This window comes from Amblyomma maculatum, chromosome 4, assembly GCF_055883805.1.
Source record: "Amblyomma maculatum isolate TAMU_Amacu chromosome 4, ASM5588380v1, whole genome shotgun sequence".
Classification (NCBI taxonomy): Eukaryota; Metazoa; Arthropoda; class Arachnida; order Ixodida; family Ixodidae; genus Amblyomma; species Amblyomma maculatum.
In genome coordinates, this window is record NC_139347.1 from 91,348,751 (window position 1) to 91,366,900 (window position 18,150).

At 45.0% G+C, this 18,150-nt stretch overlaps 1 protein-coding gene across 1 annotated transcript in view; it reads right to left on the reverse strand.

Moving 5' to 3' along the window:
* The window catches only part of btv (dynein cytoplasmic heavy chain beethoven), a 146,655-nt gene that overhangs the window by 35,991 nt on the left and 92,514 nt on the right, over nucleotides 1-18,150 (reverse strand). Inside the window, exons 43-49 of the mRNA XM_084600360.1 lie at nucleotides 15,381-15,517; nucleotides 13,931-14,113; nucleotides 13,254-13,391; nucleotides 13,069-13,198; nucleotides 5,241-5,385; nucleotides 3,314-3,437; nucleotides 2,332-2,453 (exon numbers count right to left, since the gene is read on the reverse strand). Of these exons, the coding sequence (XP_084456486.1) occupies nucleotides 2,332-2,453; nucleotides 3,314-3,437; nucleotides 5,241-5,385; nucleotides 13,069-13,198; nucleotides 13,254-13,391; nucleotides 13,931-14,113; nucleotides 15,381-15,517 (979 nt within the window). The remainder of the gene's footprint in view (nucleotides 1-2,331; nucleotides 2,454-3,313; nucleotides 3,438-5,240; nucleotides 5,386-13,068; nucleotides 13,199-13,253; nucleotides 13,392-13,930; nucleotides 14,114-15,380; nucleotides 15,518-18,150) is intronic.

Below are 18,150 nucleotides of genomic sequence, written 5' to 3' on the forward strand. Positions count from 1 at the left end.
AATCTTACGGTTTAACGAATTCGGCACCCAATTCTGCCGAAATTAAAAATAGCGCTCATTTACTAAAAAGTCCTAAATTGGACTAAAACTACACCATTGCTGTTGGCATCGTGTGCCACTGCGGAAAAGTCGTATGTACTGTTAGTGCCATCAGCAGCTTCAACGTTTTATTGTGGTACCTATAATTTACGTGTACGAGGGGCCACGAATCAATATCTAGAGCTAGATGATCACATTAGCAAACATGCAGCAGAATTGGAATTCCTGTATGCCATTTCCCATGTCTGTAGTCGCCCATGTCCGTAGTCTACGGGTTCACCCTTTCGCGCTTGTCTTGCTCTTTTTTTCTGTGTGACCAGCTGCTACATCTGATCAAGGTCGGAATCAAGCGGTGCGTCGCCACCGCCACCGCTCTAGTTTGGCCATAGTCCGACACAGTGCAGCTCTTGCGTTTCACATCCGTAGAGCTTTTGTAGTTCCGTGATGTATTCGAACACTCGACAGTACTTTCAAGCGGTTTTAAAGTCACATCGCACACGTCAGAATTTGTGCTGTTTGCTGCTAAAGGAACACGTTCGTCTTTTGCTTCACGTCTACATATGATGTGAGCACTTCGCTTGGTTCCAAGGCTGACATTGCAGTCCATATCGCGTCGCAAGGACACTAGGGAAAGGGTCCCATACAGTTTCAGTTTTTATACCGGAGATTCTGTCAATTCCACACAGTAATACGATAAATGCGAGTGAGTGTTCAGCACTGTGAACAAAACTCGAATGGAGCTTCACTCTTCTGTCTGTGAAAGCTTGTGGATCATAAAGGACACCAGAATGATATTCGCTTTGAGTTAACTTTCACACAGATATTTCTGAACCATGCGAAAATCGGCAACAGCAAAATCGCTTCCAAATTAAATTGTGGCCAAACGGAGGTCTGCTCATCAACATCACGGTTTCTAGCAAGACAGTTCAATTTCACTAGTGATTCTGAAAATGCACCAATTTTTTGATAAAATATTGATGCGTTTTCAAAACAAAAACTGTATTCACCATTTCCACGCGACCGCGAAGGTTTTGCAAATATGAATTTTAAAGCGGCGGGTATGGATACCATAATACGTACATAGATGCTATCACTGATATGCATAATTGTTTTCATGTTGCTACAATAATATCGAAACAAAAATTGTTGCAGGCGCGCGCGCAAACACACACACACACACACACACACACACACACACACACACACACACACACACACACACACACACACACACACACACACACACACACACACACACACACACACACACACACACACACACACACACACACACACACACGCACGCACGCACATCTGCCAATTGTAGCCTCATTTGGCTGCCCCACAATAAGTCCATGAAATTTTGGCACCCCTGGTATTACCTCGGCCTATCAGTTAATAATAGGGCTGCCGGATTCAGTTTAAGCACATTCAAGCATGCAGGAGATTTTCGTTCCCGATTGAAGTTTTCCTTGTCCATGTTTTTGTTCACACCATTCTTTGTGTTCCAGTTTATGCTTTCACGCCGGTTCGGGTCAGGGGATGCCCGCTGACCCAAACAGAAAAGACGCCCCACACTAAGGTGCCAGGAAGTTAGAAGCATACTGAACGTCGAGAGCAGAAGCGAAGTATCATCCGAGCACAGCTTTTCTGTCCTGTACCTGTTCCAACATTTCCGTTACGCTGTGCACTTTCTCGAACGCAGTTCATGCAGCGAGACTTTTCAAAACGTATTCCCTAATAAATGTCGAGCTGCTTTTCGGCTTCAGCCACTGTACCAATTGTACATGCCAAGGAAATTGCGCAACGAGAGGCTCATGGACTTCCCGTGGCTGCAACAGTACCTTATGACTGGCAACCAGGGAGAACAGGCGGAAGGCCAAATGGCTCGATGCATTTTCTGGCTGATGTGGCTTACCTTGCAATTGGTGGAGTGGCCACATCTTCAACTGAGCTCTTGGCGGATGCCAGGTTGAGTGCTCGTGCTGTGCTATCTTACATACACTTCACTGCGTATACTTCGTGTTCGAATCAACTTCCAGTTAATGGGCTACAAGTCGTTCCAGTCGGCGCTGTGCATGTTAAGAAAGGAAGCCTAGCGTGTTTAATTTGCTTCTTTGTGCGGTCGTACTTCTTGAGTCTTCGTAGTACATATATACTACGTCCCTGTATGACATGCAAAATGTTTCGGCCCTGGTCAAAATAATTTCGGCATCCTTCAGCAAAACATCTGATTGATAATTTATTTACGCGAATTGTCAACGTGTTGCGTCATGTTCGAGTATGACTCACCGCTGCAGCTCGGCCTGTTCCGCTTCCAGAGGGCCAATCTTGTGCAGGACGTCGGCGTACTGGACGTTGGCCTGCACCCACGCGGCCAACGGTGCAGCCGCTGCCGAGGCACGCTTGGCGTTCTGCAGGGACGCCGAACGCATTGCTAATCGTGGACGTAGTACAGCGTGCAGTGAAGCCGCAGCAAAACGCCTCCGGCGCTGCTCTTCAGAATGAGAACTCTTTTATTCAGGATGCGTGCTCAAACCAATGCACACTGATGTCGCAATGAAGGGCGAGGCAGGAATGGAATTTGGGTGACGTCAAGCGAACTAGAAGCCAATAAATTAGTGCAAATATTACTAGGGCCTGACATTTTAGTCGAATGCGCTGTAATTAAAAATGGTGGAAGAAAAGATTTTCAAAGGGCTTGTTAAAAATTTGAGGGACACCTAAGTTTCGCCTATAATGATATGAAGCGATAGCGTAGGCTACCAGCGTAAATTTAAAGCCTCTCTTTAACCAAGCCGTATGAACGTGCTTGCGTGGCCTAGGGGAAACGTGAATGCAAGGGTCCTGGCAAGCTGACTCTGACATTACCCTCCCATATGAAAGGAGAGGACCGAGTTGGTAGCTCCTACCAAACGTAATGTCAGTCACCCCTACGTCAAGTTCCATGTCAGCTGCCAGCTATCGCCGGCCAGCCCCATGTTCGTGATTTTTCGCTCACAACAGCAACGCCAGCGGACGGCCGCCGACGCTGGATCTCCGGTGAACGGGGACTATAACGTTATTGCGTTAATAAGCAATACAGTATTCACAAGCATCGGTACCCAAATTTCAGGCATGAAAAGTAGCAATGTGATTGTCGCGTATTTATTCCATATTTTATAGAGTACAAAATGAATGTAATGAAAAGTTGAGGCGCGATGAAAGATTCTACGCATGAAAGTAAGTATTTTATTTTCACTTGAAAAATTAAAGGAATCAAGTTGAAGCTCACCTTGGCGTCAAAAGAAGCAGCATTCGTTCGGAGCAGTTCCTGGACGCTGCTCTTGATCTCAGGCGTCACGGAGCGGGCATTGAAACTCATGATTTCTTCTTTGACTCCTCGCCTCGCCAGGAAGCTGTGTGTGTGTGCGCCACCTCATCGTTAACACTCTTCGATGCGACTCCTTTCATTTATGCTAGTTTCCATTTTGCTGAGGAAATATTTATGTTGACTATGTTATGTTATTTATGTCATGTGGCCGCTTTGCTTGTACTATATTTTACAGTAACTGTATGGGTGTAGCTCCATGAGGTCGTGTCCTTGCAGTCGTCGCACGCACAGGTGTCACCTCATTACCTATATCATGCAGCCTGCACAATCACTCCACTATATATCGTAAGGTCAAGGTAGGCCGCAACAATAATCTACACGCCAACATCAAGTTTACCAACCCGCATTAGCCTTGTCTACTAGCATAAGAAGGCAGTCAACAGCCACTGGCGCAAAGGGAAGCATAAGATTTTTTTTTCACAAATGTGAAGTAATAATTAATCGCGGATGTAATTAATTAGAAAGTAGGAGAAGAAACAGCCACCCACGACCTCTGAATTTCGCGTCCAGTAGGGCTCTACCGCTGGACTACGGCAAAGGTTGTTTAATTTTCCCCTTTCTTAGGTATTTATGTTGAGTGTAATCCATCCTTAGGCGTGTTAGCCAGCGCCACCCTCCACCATAGCGGCGGACGTCGAGCTTCCTGTGTTACCGCGAAGTGTCACTTAGAACATGACCTAACGGGAAGGGCCGGAGCTTTGTGATAACCTTCTTAGGCTACCTATGACGTCAAGGCCACCAATTTGAAGCCCTCCTTGAGCTACTCAGGAAATAGAGTGAAAGTGAAGGTCTTCGCTGAGATACATATCAATGTTGCCAACAGCCACACTCACACAGAGGAAAGCTTAAGTGGTATCCTTTTGTTTTGGCTTTAATAGTAATAATCAATCGTAGCGGTAATTGATTAGAAAGTAGAACAAACTACCACATTCGCAGTTCGTGGGTTCGGATCTTGCCATCAACATATGTGGGTGTTTTTTTCTTGCACTTTATAATCATTTACCTCCAGCTTGAATTATTACTTCACATTTATTAACGAAAAAGAAAATCTCATATGCTCTACCTCTATGCGAATCGCTGTTGGTTCCCTTCATATGCATTTCATAACGAAACCCCTCATTTTCCTCTGCACCAGCAAATAGGTCGGCTGACTGCTTTCTGTACGTGGCAAAGGCAGCACTGTGAACGCTGCATTCCCTCGCTAGCTTTATATGTGCCTGATTTGTGAATGAATCGTTGAACGTGCGTGACGAACGGTAACCAGCGTGAATGAATGAATTAATTATTGTGCTGATCTCACTCGTAGGTGACACATGCAAGCCATACATCATCGCTACTACACTCCGAATATATCGGACATCCTTGACGTGAATGGATGCGTGATTGCGCCTCATAACTGCGTCCCATCACCTCCGCAACTCACGACTATATAGTTACCCTGCCTGGCTACTTTCAGCTGAAGCTTGCGCTTCGCGGTAATGCGAGAGCAATGGAGTAAGCCAAGCACATCTCCTATATCCATTCTCCGAGTTAGCATCGGGAAGGTCGCAAAGCTCTAAATATTGCTGATGTTCGCAATACCTTATGTGTAAACGGCCGGTGAAACTTTAAGAAGAAAAGCATCCCGCGCTTATCGACGCTAACACGTTTCGTACAGAGATAATTTGGACAGATATTTATACAGGTCAATATTACTGCAGCCAATGTAAAAAATTTTATTCAGTAAAATTAATTAGAGTGTTGGAAATATTTGTCCCTTACATCTTTATAACTCGTAGTATCTGTGTAGTTACTTAACGGTTCGTTACGGATCGGCAACACACTGTACCTCTTCATGCTGACCCAGGACGTGTCGAATATTCCCATGAGTCGCAGAACACCCTCCAGAATGTCTCTGATGACGTCAGGAGGCGCCCGTAGGGAGCGGATCTCCGACAGGGCGTCCGACCGTATGCTCCCTACGGCCTGTTGAGCTGCAATACGAGAGTGTATGCTCTTAAGCGCTATGAAAAACAAACTAAAATTATCTACCTGGTTTCAAAAACGTGCACCTGCAACCGAACAGGTGTCTTAGAAATATTAATGGCATTTTTCTTCACTGGCCGAAAATAGAAAGAATGAGACAGTGTTGGACGCAGTGACGAATGAATTTGACGTGCGTTAGAACTTAGTCGGTGTCCTTTCATTATTTTGCAAGCCCCTGCCTACAGCAGTTTCTGGGTTGAATCTCGTATCAGCTGGCAGAAAAAGCCCTTCACTTCTTTTTTTTTTCTTTTATTTTTTTTTTATTTTACAAGTACTGCCAACCTTATGCAAGGTCTTAGGCAGGAGTGGGTGTTCATGACAATACAAAATGTAAACATATGGCAAGCAAGTGCACGTCAAAATAACAGATGGTCACAAATACAAAAATCGCATGGTTCTTTTCACAATGCTCACTGTGATCGGAAAGAAAAACAAAATGTGTCATGGGTGTAACTGGTGGATATGGGGTGCAAAAACAGGTTCACAGCAGATTATAATACACTTTAGTGTTTACTGAGGAGTGCGTCTGTGAACGCATCAAGAGTGGAGCATTCAACAGTTTGGGCATCCAGTGCATTCCAGTTGCGTGTCGTTCTGGGAAAAAAAGAGTTCTTGAACACGTTGGTTTTACAAATGAAATCCTTGACCTTTTTGCTATGGTATATGATCGAGTAGTATGCGCATTTGCGGGTTGAATGTATCGGTTTTTGTCTATTCGTGTTTTGTCATTGTGCAGTAAGTAATAAAACTTTAGTCTTTCATGGTATCGGCGTGATTCCAGTGTTTATAAGTTAGCAGCCTGCAAGAGACAGGTGGGGGACATGTGCCAACTATAGCAGTTGTAGGTAAACCTCGCGGATTTGCGCTGAACATTTTATTGTTTCGCTATGTTTGTTTTTGTGAAGGGGTCCCATAAAGTGGCTGCGTATTCCAAAATACTCCATTGCATTCGTCCACAGTGACTCCCCGCGGGAAAAGTAGTGCTTCTTTGGAAGCCTCTGTGCTTTCTCCTATTTTTATGGCCTTATCTGCTACAATGCAACTGCCATAGGAACACAATTTCCTGATGGAGGCGATCCTTAAAGTGCTTGCTGCAAGTGCTCCTTCACATTAAACAATACGCACCTCTCTTCTGTACCTGAAGTGCCATTGGCCGGAAGCCATGGTGGCCTCCGAGCTTGCGTAACAGATGACATTATTTAGGGTGCACGTGCGATGGCCGGGTTTGGTCTACCGGGCAAAACATTCGGATGCGGGAGTCTGCTCAGTGTAGTGCAGTGAGTTAGGTCTCGTGTGGGGGCAGTTTGCCCTGCTCTTCTCAATACCGTCCAGCTGTTGTGCGGCGGAACGCGATAATGGATCGAAAAAGACGAGCGGCATTCGTTTCTTCAGCTCTGAAAGCGGCAACAAATTAGTTCAGGGGGATTGCAAAGAACAAAGCGACGGAACGTCATGCGTTAGTAAAGACTTGACTGCACTTGACTGTAAGCACAGTTTAGCGTACATATTCACACATTCGCGCATTTTTCGACGAGAAACAAGGATTTCATTGGTTTTATTGTCCTTCCGAATAGATCGCATTGCAGCGATGAGCGACCCTGCGCTCAAAGGCACGGATGGCTTGCGATTGCTGGTAGTTGTGTAAGAACGTTTTATTCGCCAATAAGTATACCAGAATCCAGCTTCTGGCATGAGTCGACTCCTAAAGACAAGTTAGAATCATGATCTCTTCATGGATCACTGCCTTGTCGTGGCGGAGGGGCTTGCGAAACTCGATGAAGTCGTGAGCTGTGCTGTGTAGGGCCACCCAAGATAGACATGTCACGGCAGAGAGTTCTGACAAAATGTGATTCACTGGAGAAGGTAATGGCAACCCACTCCAGTATTTCCTGCCAAGAAAACCCTATGGCCAGTCGCAATACCATTAATGATATGGCGCCGGAAGATGAGCCCCCCAGGTTGGAAGGCGTCCCACATGTTACTGGGGATGAACAAAGGGCGATTCCTAGTAGCTCCAGGACGAATAAAGCGACTGGGCTAAAGCCAAAAGGACGATCAGTTGTGGATGTGTCGGGAAGCGACCGGAAAGTCCGATGTTGCAAGGAGATATATCACATAGCAACATGGAATGTAAGATCTATGACGCAAGGTAAACTGGATGTCGTCAAGCGAGAAATGGACAGCGAACGCGTTGGTTAGATGGCATCCTCGAGGCACTGCAGATGAAGTTATGTGATGTTAGGAAGATAGTGAGAGACCGGAAAGCGTGGCGTGACATGGTCCATAGGGTCACGAAGAGTCGGACACGACTGAACGACTAAACTGATCTCTTACGTACATCATTTCAAAAAGAAACCAACTGAACGCAGTCGCGTCCAGATTGAAAAAGCATTTTTTTTTCTGCCATATTATTCAAGAGCATTCTTGAAGATTAGCGCATTGCAGTCTACAAAAAATATTTTGTGTGTACGCATTATCATTTCGTTCTTTTAAATATCGTTTGTTATACCAGCGCGCATCGCATTGTTCCGCATTGCACTCACACTGGGGGGTACACCGATACGCGAGGCGTGTTCTCAAAATAAGTTTATTGTAGCAGTTCCTTGCAAACCACTCACGTGGTTTTTACCGGAAGATATAGAATGCACGCTCCTTCATACCTGACATGACAAGTTTTACGTGACTGAGTTACGTCACTAGGCAGAAATACATATATTTTCCCCGCACACTCGCCACCTGTAAACTGCTGGTTGGGAGATTACTTAAAGCAGTAACAACTTACATTTGTCCGGCCGAACGTAATTTAAATGACACAAACTAAAAATGTGTCGACGTGACATAGGAATCCCCAAGCCAAGCACCGAGCTCGTGCGTACGTTGCTGTCCTCGCTCCCGATTGCCCACACGTCGTGACGCTTGGGAGTCACTTTTGGGAGAGGTATTGCAAAAAATAAGAATAAAAAGAAACGCTGCCGATCAAGATTTAAAATAACCCTATTTATGCGCTTCTCCTATGGGTTTGAAACGTTTGGTGGAATTTTTTAGGCTTCCTAATTAAGAGCCACACCGACAGCTTACAGCAAAGAAAAGGCTCAATATCGGTCGCACTTCTCCGCGGACGCCTAAACCGCACCATAAAGGAAAGACGGAAGGGTGCTAACGACTCAACAACCACCGCGCTATACAGGCTTTCGCCTCGTCGCACTTTAGCGGTCCAAAGTTTCCCCTAGAATTATTTTTTTTTTTTTTTTAGTATGCACAACCACCCACATGCTTTCCTGACATCACATTGCAAACAAGGATTGATGTATTGCACATGCCTGCTAAACTTGTGACGGTACAACCGATGATGGCCCCGTCTTTCCGTTTGCACTGACCGTCGACTGAAGAAATGCTATTTCAGTACTTCCTGTTCTAGTGTTTCAGAAAATGGAGTTTGGCGATGTAGCTCTGTCCTCAGGAGTTTCTTCAAGTAGGCCACAACGTAACCTACCACACTCACCTGCTGGGTAATGAGCATGCTATTTACGCTGGCAGGGGTATGACGACGTTATCTAGATCGCCATGTGTGGTCATGTGATCACTGTAACTTGTTATGCCGAGTAATTGTAAACGGTGCCAACCGCAAATGTTGCATTAAAAGTTACTGTAATTTAGTAATTTATTTACAAACAGTGTACCCACAGTGCCAGTGCGGCATTAGACCAATATGATCCAGTTCAGTACAGAAATAAATGCATCATTCGCTATGACAGTTAAAACTCCACGATCCAGTTAATTTCCATTCCCATCAGTGTTCAAAATTAAGAGATATCGTTTTATGCTGTATCCAAAAAATAACTGAATATAAAATTAACAATTATTCAAATTCAAACTTTTTAATTTTATTATAGCGTTCAACATTACCAAATAATGTAATTTATTATCATAAACGTTAGCTTAATGCCCCAAATAAACACGGTGTAAGGAAGATGAAGCGCAGTGACATCTCTGTCGCCATCGCTGCTCTCCGGCGCCCATCTCTCCCTCGCCCTGCTGTTGGTGGTTCTATTCTGCTTCATCTGAAGCACTGCCAACGTTAACTGTCGCGCCAAGTTTATAGATCCTCTCTTCAACTGTTTTATTGTGGTCTTTCCCACACTTCCGACTGTTCTTTGAATCAGAATGTTTTTAGGCGAAAGCCTGTCTTGACTTATGAGGCGGAAAAGTTACGTCATCAGAGAACAACATTTATTTTTGCATTATATTTGACCAAAAGTTGTAGTTCTGGACCCGGTAGCTCTCCATCCCATGAGGCTTAGTGCACTCATAGTGGCTGAATTGGTCGCCAGGAAGCTCCATGCAAATTCCCATAGATGGTGGCACAGCTTTCCCTTTAGATAAGAGTAAGAAACTCTATTGTGTCTCATTTCCCACTGTTCTTAGAATCAATGTTTTTAAGGCGAAGGCCTGTCTTGCTTTATGAGGCGAATGTCATCAGAGCGTGCCACAATGAGCTGTGAACACAGCTGTGGACAGGATGTATGGACAGATAATGTCCACATTCTGCTGTCATTCATTAGTAATAAAAAATCCTGTCCACGTAATCACTCGAACACCATCCTTCCGTGTTCCAGCCGAGCGTGCTAACCCCTATTTTTTTAAAAAACCTGGTATTTATTGCACTGAGAATATGGTATACTAGTCACAACTCTACCCCGATGTTTTTAACATTAAATTTATTACACAGAAAATAGGCTGTATTTACTTGAACAATTTACAGAAGTTTTATGAAACGCCACGAAAGACGTCTCACTCTTTGTCGGTGAAGTTTCCTGCGTCTTACCTTCCATCTAGTGCTCTGTCATTCCGTTCGACTTCACGCGAACGTGTCCATGATTCTTGTCTAGCGTAAGGACGCTGGAGGGCATTGAGGGGAAAAAAAGATAACTCATAATTAAAGCACATGAGTAAAAACGCAACAATATAAAACGAAAATAAAACACAAACATAAGTACAACAAAATAAAAACAATGATAGAAATAAGAAAAGTTAGAAAAATGATAAAAAGTAAAGCCCATAAAGTAAAAATAATAAATTTCTGCACATTTAAAAACAACGAAACTCAGAAGGAGCTCATAAAAAATATGCCCGGAACTCAAAATGCTTCCGCATTTCCCGACTTAAAGAGACTTAAGTGCACCCTTGTAATTTTTCAACCAGCAGCACATAGTCCCTAAATCCTTACATTATATATGTCTGGCATAGTAGCATGCATAGTCTCATTGTTTCGTTAGGTAGCTTTACCCATTGCCACTGTTGTCACTTATGAGACACCACTGAGTTTCTTACTCTTACCTAAAGGGAAAGCTGTGCCGCCATCTATGAGAGTTTGCATGGGGCTTCTTGACGACCAGTTCAACTACTATGGGCGCCCTAAGCATCAAGGGGCGGAGAGCTACCAGGTGCAGAACTACAACTTTTCGCCAAAAATAATGCAAAAATAAACGTTGTTCTACAATAACAAATGTCCCAACATTCAATATTGTGAATATCAATTGCAAAAAGCGGGCGAAACAGCATGTAAGTGTAAAATGTGTCCAAAATAAGCGATGACTCTTTCTCTTATTAGCTAAGTATCGGGAAGCATAAAAACCAATATTTCGTACCTTATAGGCATACATTAAAAACAAGAAAAAACGTCTTAAATAGATAAGGCTACTCAATCACTTCAGGAAGTTTTTCGTGGCATTTCGGAAAACAGAAAGCTTTTATTGGTGTCGTCTGCTTTTGTGCCTTCGCTAATATGGCTTTCGCGCTCTATACGTCCGCGCCTCGAGATGGTGATGATGATCATGATGAGACAGCTTAGTAGCGCCACTCTGTGTTCCCGAAAAAAATCCGACTGTCCCGCACCAAGTAGCGCACCGGCCTATGATGCTTATCGCGCCCATTATGGCTGAAATGTAGCGCCCCCAGATTTCCCTCTACGAGTAGGAAACTCTATGTGAGACACCACTCAGCAAAGGCTACGTAAGCTCAGCTCCAGGCCAGCCGTTTGGAGGTGAGCGCATGAGTTGCATGTATTGTGGGGCTAGAGTGTTGACCTCCTCGCTGGTGGTCCTTGAAAAGCGTTGACTAAGTTGTGAACCTTCACAACTGACAAAACTGCTTGCTCGAGCAGGGTTGCTTTACCATTTTCTACGATATTTCATTTACGTTGTTGAATGGCTAATTAATGTTACCCACGCTTATTCCAAAGTCTATTTGCAGCATCACGAAGCCGTCTGGACTCACAACAACAAAAAGGACATTATGATACAGCTCAATTAACGTTCGACCAAAGCAAAGCGTGATGCTATTGCAGTGTTTAAACACTCCATTAGGACGGGCTCCTAACCGACCATCTATGGCCCATAGAGAAGCTATGACGTCAGCGCATGAGTTACCGCAAGGGATGGATTGTCCCACGCACCCATGAAGGGCCAGTGGCCGCTGTCTTCTTTTAGGAAGAGTAGAAGGTGCCTTCTAGCGAACAATGACATGCCGGACGCCCGGCCGTCGGCCTAGTTCGGCCGCGACATCTGGAGGAGTCAGCTTTTAATATAGGAAGTACGGAGGGGGGGAGGCTTATTTGAGTAGTATCGCCAGCCACGGGCCCAACGTACTCTTGCTGTCGCTGGTTGTAATAACTAGTTTACTGCGAGGTCTGATGCAACCCGCTAGCTGCACATATCCCTGTCACCTCCAAACGCCAGGAAAGAACGAATAGTTGGGCAGTTTTTGTCGACAAACGGAAAATGGCATCTTGCTGAACACAATAATGAGGTTGAGAAAAAATGTTTTGTTCCGTGCACTTTCAGCAACTTTATTTGCGAAACGTGGCACAGTACTTTGGAAGACGAGCTGGGACTACCGCAGTGACCGGGATTGGCCACGGATTTTGCCCCAAAAAACGTACTGGATTCCTCTAAAAATGGTCACCGCAAAGCATGCCAGAAAAACCTTAATGAAATATACAAATATACCGAACGGCGCCATCTTTCAAATTTTGGAGAACAGTAAGCGTTGAGATATTGTTTCGCAATAATGCAGCTCTAGAGAATAACTGCCCTTATTTCGTTCATTGGCATAAAAAAAGGCAAATGAATACAAAACCCGCATTATGAGGCTGTCCTTTTATGCTGCTTTCAGTTGCTAGCTGACTGAAAACTCGCTACTTATGCATACTTCTGCCAAAATTTCGCACGTACAGTCATGAGAAATATAACAGGGAAAAATGTCTGCACTAAATTGCGAATATTACCAGTATTTCATCATCAGATATGAGGACGGACTTTGGATATTATGCATTCATCTAGGAATACTCTTTAAAAAAAAAAAGGAAGATCGTGTTTGTCACACGTATTTATAGAGTAATCAATAAATAAATGCTCAAACTTTGTTCCTTTCCTACTTGCTCATGACTGTACACCCCAGGGACTGTTTGGTGAGACGCGTTTGTATCAAGGGTTTAGCAGGTCCTTGCGGCAAATATGGTGGTCTTTTGCCATATCATGTTACTCTGTCCACTGTTCCTTGTCCACCACTTACGCGAAGCGCGGTGCATGTGCACTGATGGTGAGAAGATCTATGTGACTCTGTATGCCCACCATTTTTCACGAGCGGCTCGATCTGGGCCAGTTCCTGGTCGATCTGCTGCTTGCGCACCTTGAGCCGCTCGCTCTCCTGGCGCATGGTAGAGCGCAGCTGCTCCATCTCCGCCTTCTGCTCGCTGGTGCTCTGCGAGGAAGACACCTCAGCCGGCGTGCGACAGTTAGCGCGCCTCGGGACTCACCGTCATGCTGCTCGTGATCTGCTGTAGAGCCGTGTCGGCCTCAGCTTGTTTCTCTGCCAGCAGCTTGCGCTGAACGCCTGCCTCCGCCTCCAGCTTGGAGACCGCCTCTTTAGCCTCGTTCAGCTTGCTGATGCCCAGCTGGAAGGGTAACAAGCCACTCTCATTGCAACAGCCCTCTGCAATGGCACGCATGACGCCTCCTCTGGCGAATACGAAGGTCCCATTGGGGCTCACATTTCGAGGCCTTAGGAATCTTCTGCGGGTCTTCCGCACCCTTCGACTCGAATAACTGTATTCGGCGTCAAATCACTGCTGCGTACAAGACCGAACTTTTGAAATCAGGTTGGAGAGCCGTTCATAAACTTTCTACGCATCTTGCATATCTTGCGCATCCACAGTCTCACCTCCCTACTGTGATATCATATCTCTAGCATTAGAAGTTGAAACATGTAATCTACGATGTTTCAATTGTTCCAACCAGTGGTCGCTTATAATTGCTGCAAAGAGCACTGGCATGAAAGGTTTGTAATATCACTCAATCATATACCTTTACACGAAAACGCCCTCTGGGCATGTTCCGCGCGGTACACAGGGCAAAAATGTAAGTGGTGCCACTCTTTCCGATACTGGTAAGAGAATAAGAAAAAAAAAGAGTGCTCCGCCGGCACAAGTCCCACCTGCAGGTGGTTCTTGGACTCGTCCATCTCGGTCTTTTGCTGGGCGAAGATGTCGCGAAAAGCGCGCACCATGGTGAAGTAGTAGCTGGGGCCGACCGCCAAGCCACCGGAGCAGCACGCCTCGTGAAGCTGGACGAAGAGCGCGGCATCGGGCGCGCCCACATCCAGCACCATGGCGGGCAGCTGCACGCAGCGCAAGTGAGGCACCGAAACGGTCATTTCAGCGGTGCACTCTTTCATACCACCGCGTTGAGGATGCCGCGAAAAAACAGCGCCCAAGGTAACGGGGCACAGACATGAGTATACACCCTGAAAAATGGTTGACACATTACAAAACATGCCATTAGAAGATCGCAGCATGAATAAAATGTCATTTGGACGCGCAAATATATAACGTAAATGAATTGTCATGAGAAGGAAATTGGGGTAAATTAGTTGAGGTTCGAACCGCTGAACCTTGGGTTGTGAGTCAGGTACGCTACTGAACGAAATTAGAGACAGTGCTAACAGACAGCACGAGTGGAAAGGCGAGACAGACACTCATCCTGTCTGTTAGCGCTGTTTCGTTGAACCAACCAGCCCGTAAAGCACTCTTCTTAAGGTGCGCTATCGTTGGGCCCCGCATACACTCGGACAGCTTGGTTAAAGCGGGCGTTTATGTGTATCATGTGATTTTTTGGAAAATCGTTGCGAATGGTTAAACAGTGTCCGCGTCTGCGTAGGATATAGGAACCATTGACGGGAGCGATTAACGCTCTCACGCCCTACCCTCAAAGACGGAGCTTTGGTGTCCCTCGTAACTTTCCCTTTCCGTTCCCGTACCTATTAGCTGAGCATTTGATTAGCAACTGATCACTCTTGTCGCCGTGGTATCCTTACATTTCGGCTGCATGTTTTAGAGCACATCCAACACAGACATATGGTGAGTGGAGCACATAATTTGTACCGCAAAAAGGCGTTTGTCTTGAATTCTACCGTATATGACAAAAATGTGCACTCTAGCGAGATCATTTTAAAGGCACTGTATTGGCCATCGTCCGAGGCTCTTCGGTTACACTCTAGAACGCCATCAGACTACGTCACGGGTACTTTGCTGCTGTGCCATCCGATAATTGTCGACAGAACTAGTGCGCCTTGCGTGTCTGTTTTCAAGACATGCATGATACAAGATTCCGCTCAAGGTTTTCTTTCTGTATACGTCATCCTGGGACTGAACGCTTTGCGTAGACAGGGAATGAAAGAGAAAGAGATGGGATGCTTCACTGATATCATCACATCCTCTGGCGATAGGGTTAAATGTGAGACAGACATTGGCTGCTTTTCTTCGCACAATACCACTCACCACAAGCTTAGGCGCCTATAGGCACTTCTTTATTTGTAGCACTGCGTCATGAAAAACGCAGCGTGTCGGTCGCAGCAGCACTAAAGACTGCTCTTCCCCCATGCATACCTGCTTGTAGCTGTCCCTGCTCCAGGAGGCGAGCCAGTGCACGCTACAGCCCCGACGAAGCCACGGGTGGCGGTCCGCGTGTCGCTCAACGGTGGACGCATCCAGAACCAGGGCCACGTGGAGGTTCCTCCGCACGCCTGCAGTTTTGGATCACAAGAATGTCTTATTTTAAGGCGAAATTCGATATTGGCGAAAAAAACGAACATACGCGCCTGTGTTCGCTTGGTAACATCCGACAATAAAGGAATGAGTGTCAAGAGGGAAGTCTAAGAGAACTAGTTCACCTCATTTTGTGTACTACTAAGGATATGAAGAATGAGAGAAAAAACTGCACTTGAAGCGGCATGATAAGGCTCTCACCATCTCACAACAAGAGTAACAGCAGCGGACAACAAATTATTTGCGAACATCGCGAAAAACAAATAAAAAGAAAAAGAAAGGAAAAGGAAATAAAATTAAAAAGAGGAAAAAAGGCAGATTATTTCACGGCTCATAAAGTCCGCAAACATAACAGAATTTGAACAAAGCAATAACAAAAGCGCACAAGGGAGAACACATCTTGCATATCTCGACGCAAAACAAATAAACCTCGGAGCTAAAGGAACGTTGTGTAATCAGTAACGATACAAATATAAAAATAAAGATGTGAATGATTACTAAAACCAAGTGACAAAATTTATGGGCTAGATGAAACACGCACCTTCTCCGTCAAACAATGCAAAGTAAAAAAAATAATACAGACATTGATAAATATAGCAATGACTTGAACAGCACACAACTGCAGCAAAAAAAACAACAACAAAAAGAGTTGCGGGAAAGGCGCTGTAAAAATATCTCACATTCGGTGGACCCTTCAACAGCATTGTGAGGAACGAGATGAAGCAAAGAGTGGAAATAAATAAAAAAGGATGGACGATTCGCCGTTGTGAAAGGCTGCTGCAATAACTTTGACCACGTAGAGTTCTTTAATGTGCAGTCACATTGTACAGCACCTGAATGTCTTTTCCATTTCGCTTGAAAAGAAAAGCACACCCTGCGGACGAAGTTTTATTCAGTGCCTTATGGTAGGCAAATGTTGCTAAGGACACAATACCGAATTTCATCCTCTGCCCTGTAGTGCTGAGCGGCTGAGTGCTGACAGCAAACTTCCACTTTGCATGCATAACGCTCGCACAAAAACTATCAAAATCGCACAATGTTGCAGTGCTTAGGAAGGACCTTTGTATAGTGTTTGTTCTTTAGCTATTCATTTCAGTCGTAAGGTTCGTATTTCGCATAGTGCTTGAGTGTGAGTTTTTGCAGGGCTGTGAATAGCGTCTGTGCTATTCTATATAGCGCATGTTGCAGAGAACGCAGCGTCTGTTTTATTGAAGGACACGGCAAGTAATGAGGAATGTTTTTCTTAATATATTGCAAACGCAGCAGCAGATTCAATATTGCGCGCGAGTACATACCGTGGCGCCACCTCTTAGCACGCTGCGTGACGCAGTAAGTGGGATAACTTGCGTTGAACTGCTGCTGTGTGATGATTTTTAAGCAGTTTAGTTGGCTTTAATGTTGAATTTATTTATTCCTTTAATATACACTTCAATCTAGGCCAGGCGAAGACTATTTGAGGTAACAGGTCAACTCTATTTGGCAGGAAGCAGAGTCCGTGAGCTGTCGAAGCGTAGCCCGGCGAGTTTGAACTACTGCTACGACGCCGAATAATTACAGCGTTGTTGTCGCTGTTGTTAAGGAAAGAGAAAATGTGACATATCCAGTCAGATATCAGCTGTCAAAAATCACGATAATCATTTTGAGAAAATTACGCGCTTCACCACTACATCGCTGCTTTGCTCGGTAATAATATGTCTCTGCTAGAGGAACGGTGCTCTCAGGTGGTGACAGATGCGGGGCACTACACACAGTGCAGGCAGAAGCAGAGCTTTTCGGCTGACCCTTAAATACTCAAATTTCCAGTGGACATGCATGACGCGAATAAAAGTTTTAAAGCAACTGCGCAGAGGTGTGTTGTTCTTGCACACTGACCGCGATCACTGCCTCTCGAGCTTCGAGTGGGTGTTTGTTTTTCCGCGTAGTTTTGTTGACCCTTACTTGAGCCGACCGTGGTATGCATGATTATTTTTTTCTCGGCCATTTAGATGACTACGGATGTTGCTTAAGGCGAGTCACAACGCGTGCCGCTGCGCGTGGCAGCAGCAACGTTTAGTTTTGAGCATGAAAGCCTTCATTGGAAAAAATATTTGTCACCTCCCCAATTTCGGGCGAACATTCCTTGCTCTGCGTAGGTACTGCTCGTCAAAGAAGCTAATATATTTTCTATCCCGCCAGCAATCAGACTTCGTTAGCTACACAAGTAATAAGTGCAAGATCATAAAACTTAATTAGCGCTATTCCTTCAGCCGCAAATTACGGAACTCTTCATCTTCACGTAAATTTTGCTCGATTAAACACATGTTGCACACACAAGAATTACCACTCAATTCTTTGCACATTGGGGACTCATTTAACCAAGATTCCTTGGGCTAATTATTCGGGTAGAAATAGAAGCCTGCGCCGGGTTCCGTCGCGTATACAGAGCAGTAACGGACCTTATAAACAGCTTAAATAAACTGAAGCAACTACAGCGACGACTCAAGATGCAAATGTGTGATGCTGGCACACGTCAAAAAGCAAAACTGCCGAAAAAAAAAAACCGCGACATATAGATTGTAAAACGCACAAATTCAATCCAGCGCCTCCTTCAGAAATAGTAAGCGAAGCCACG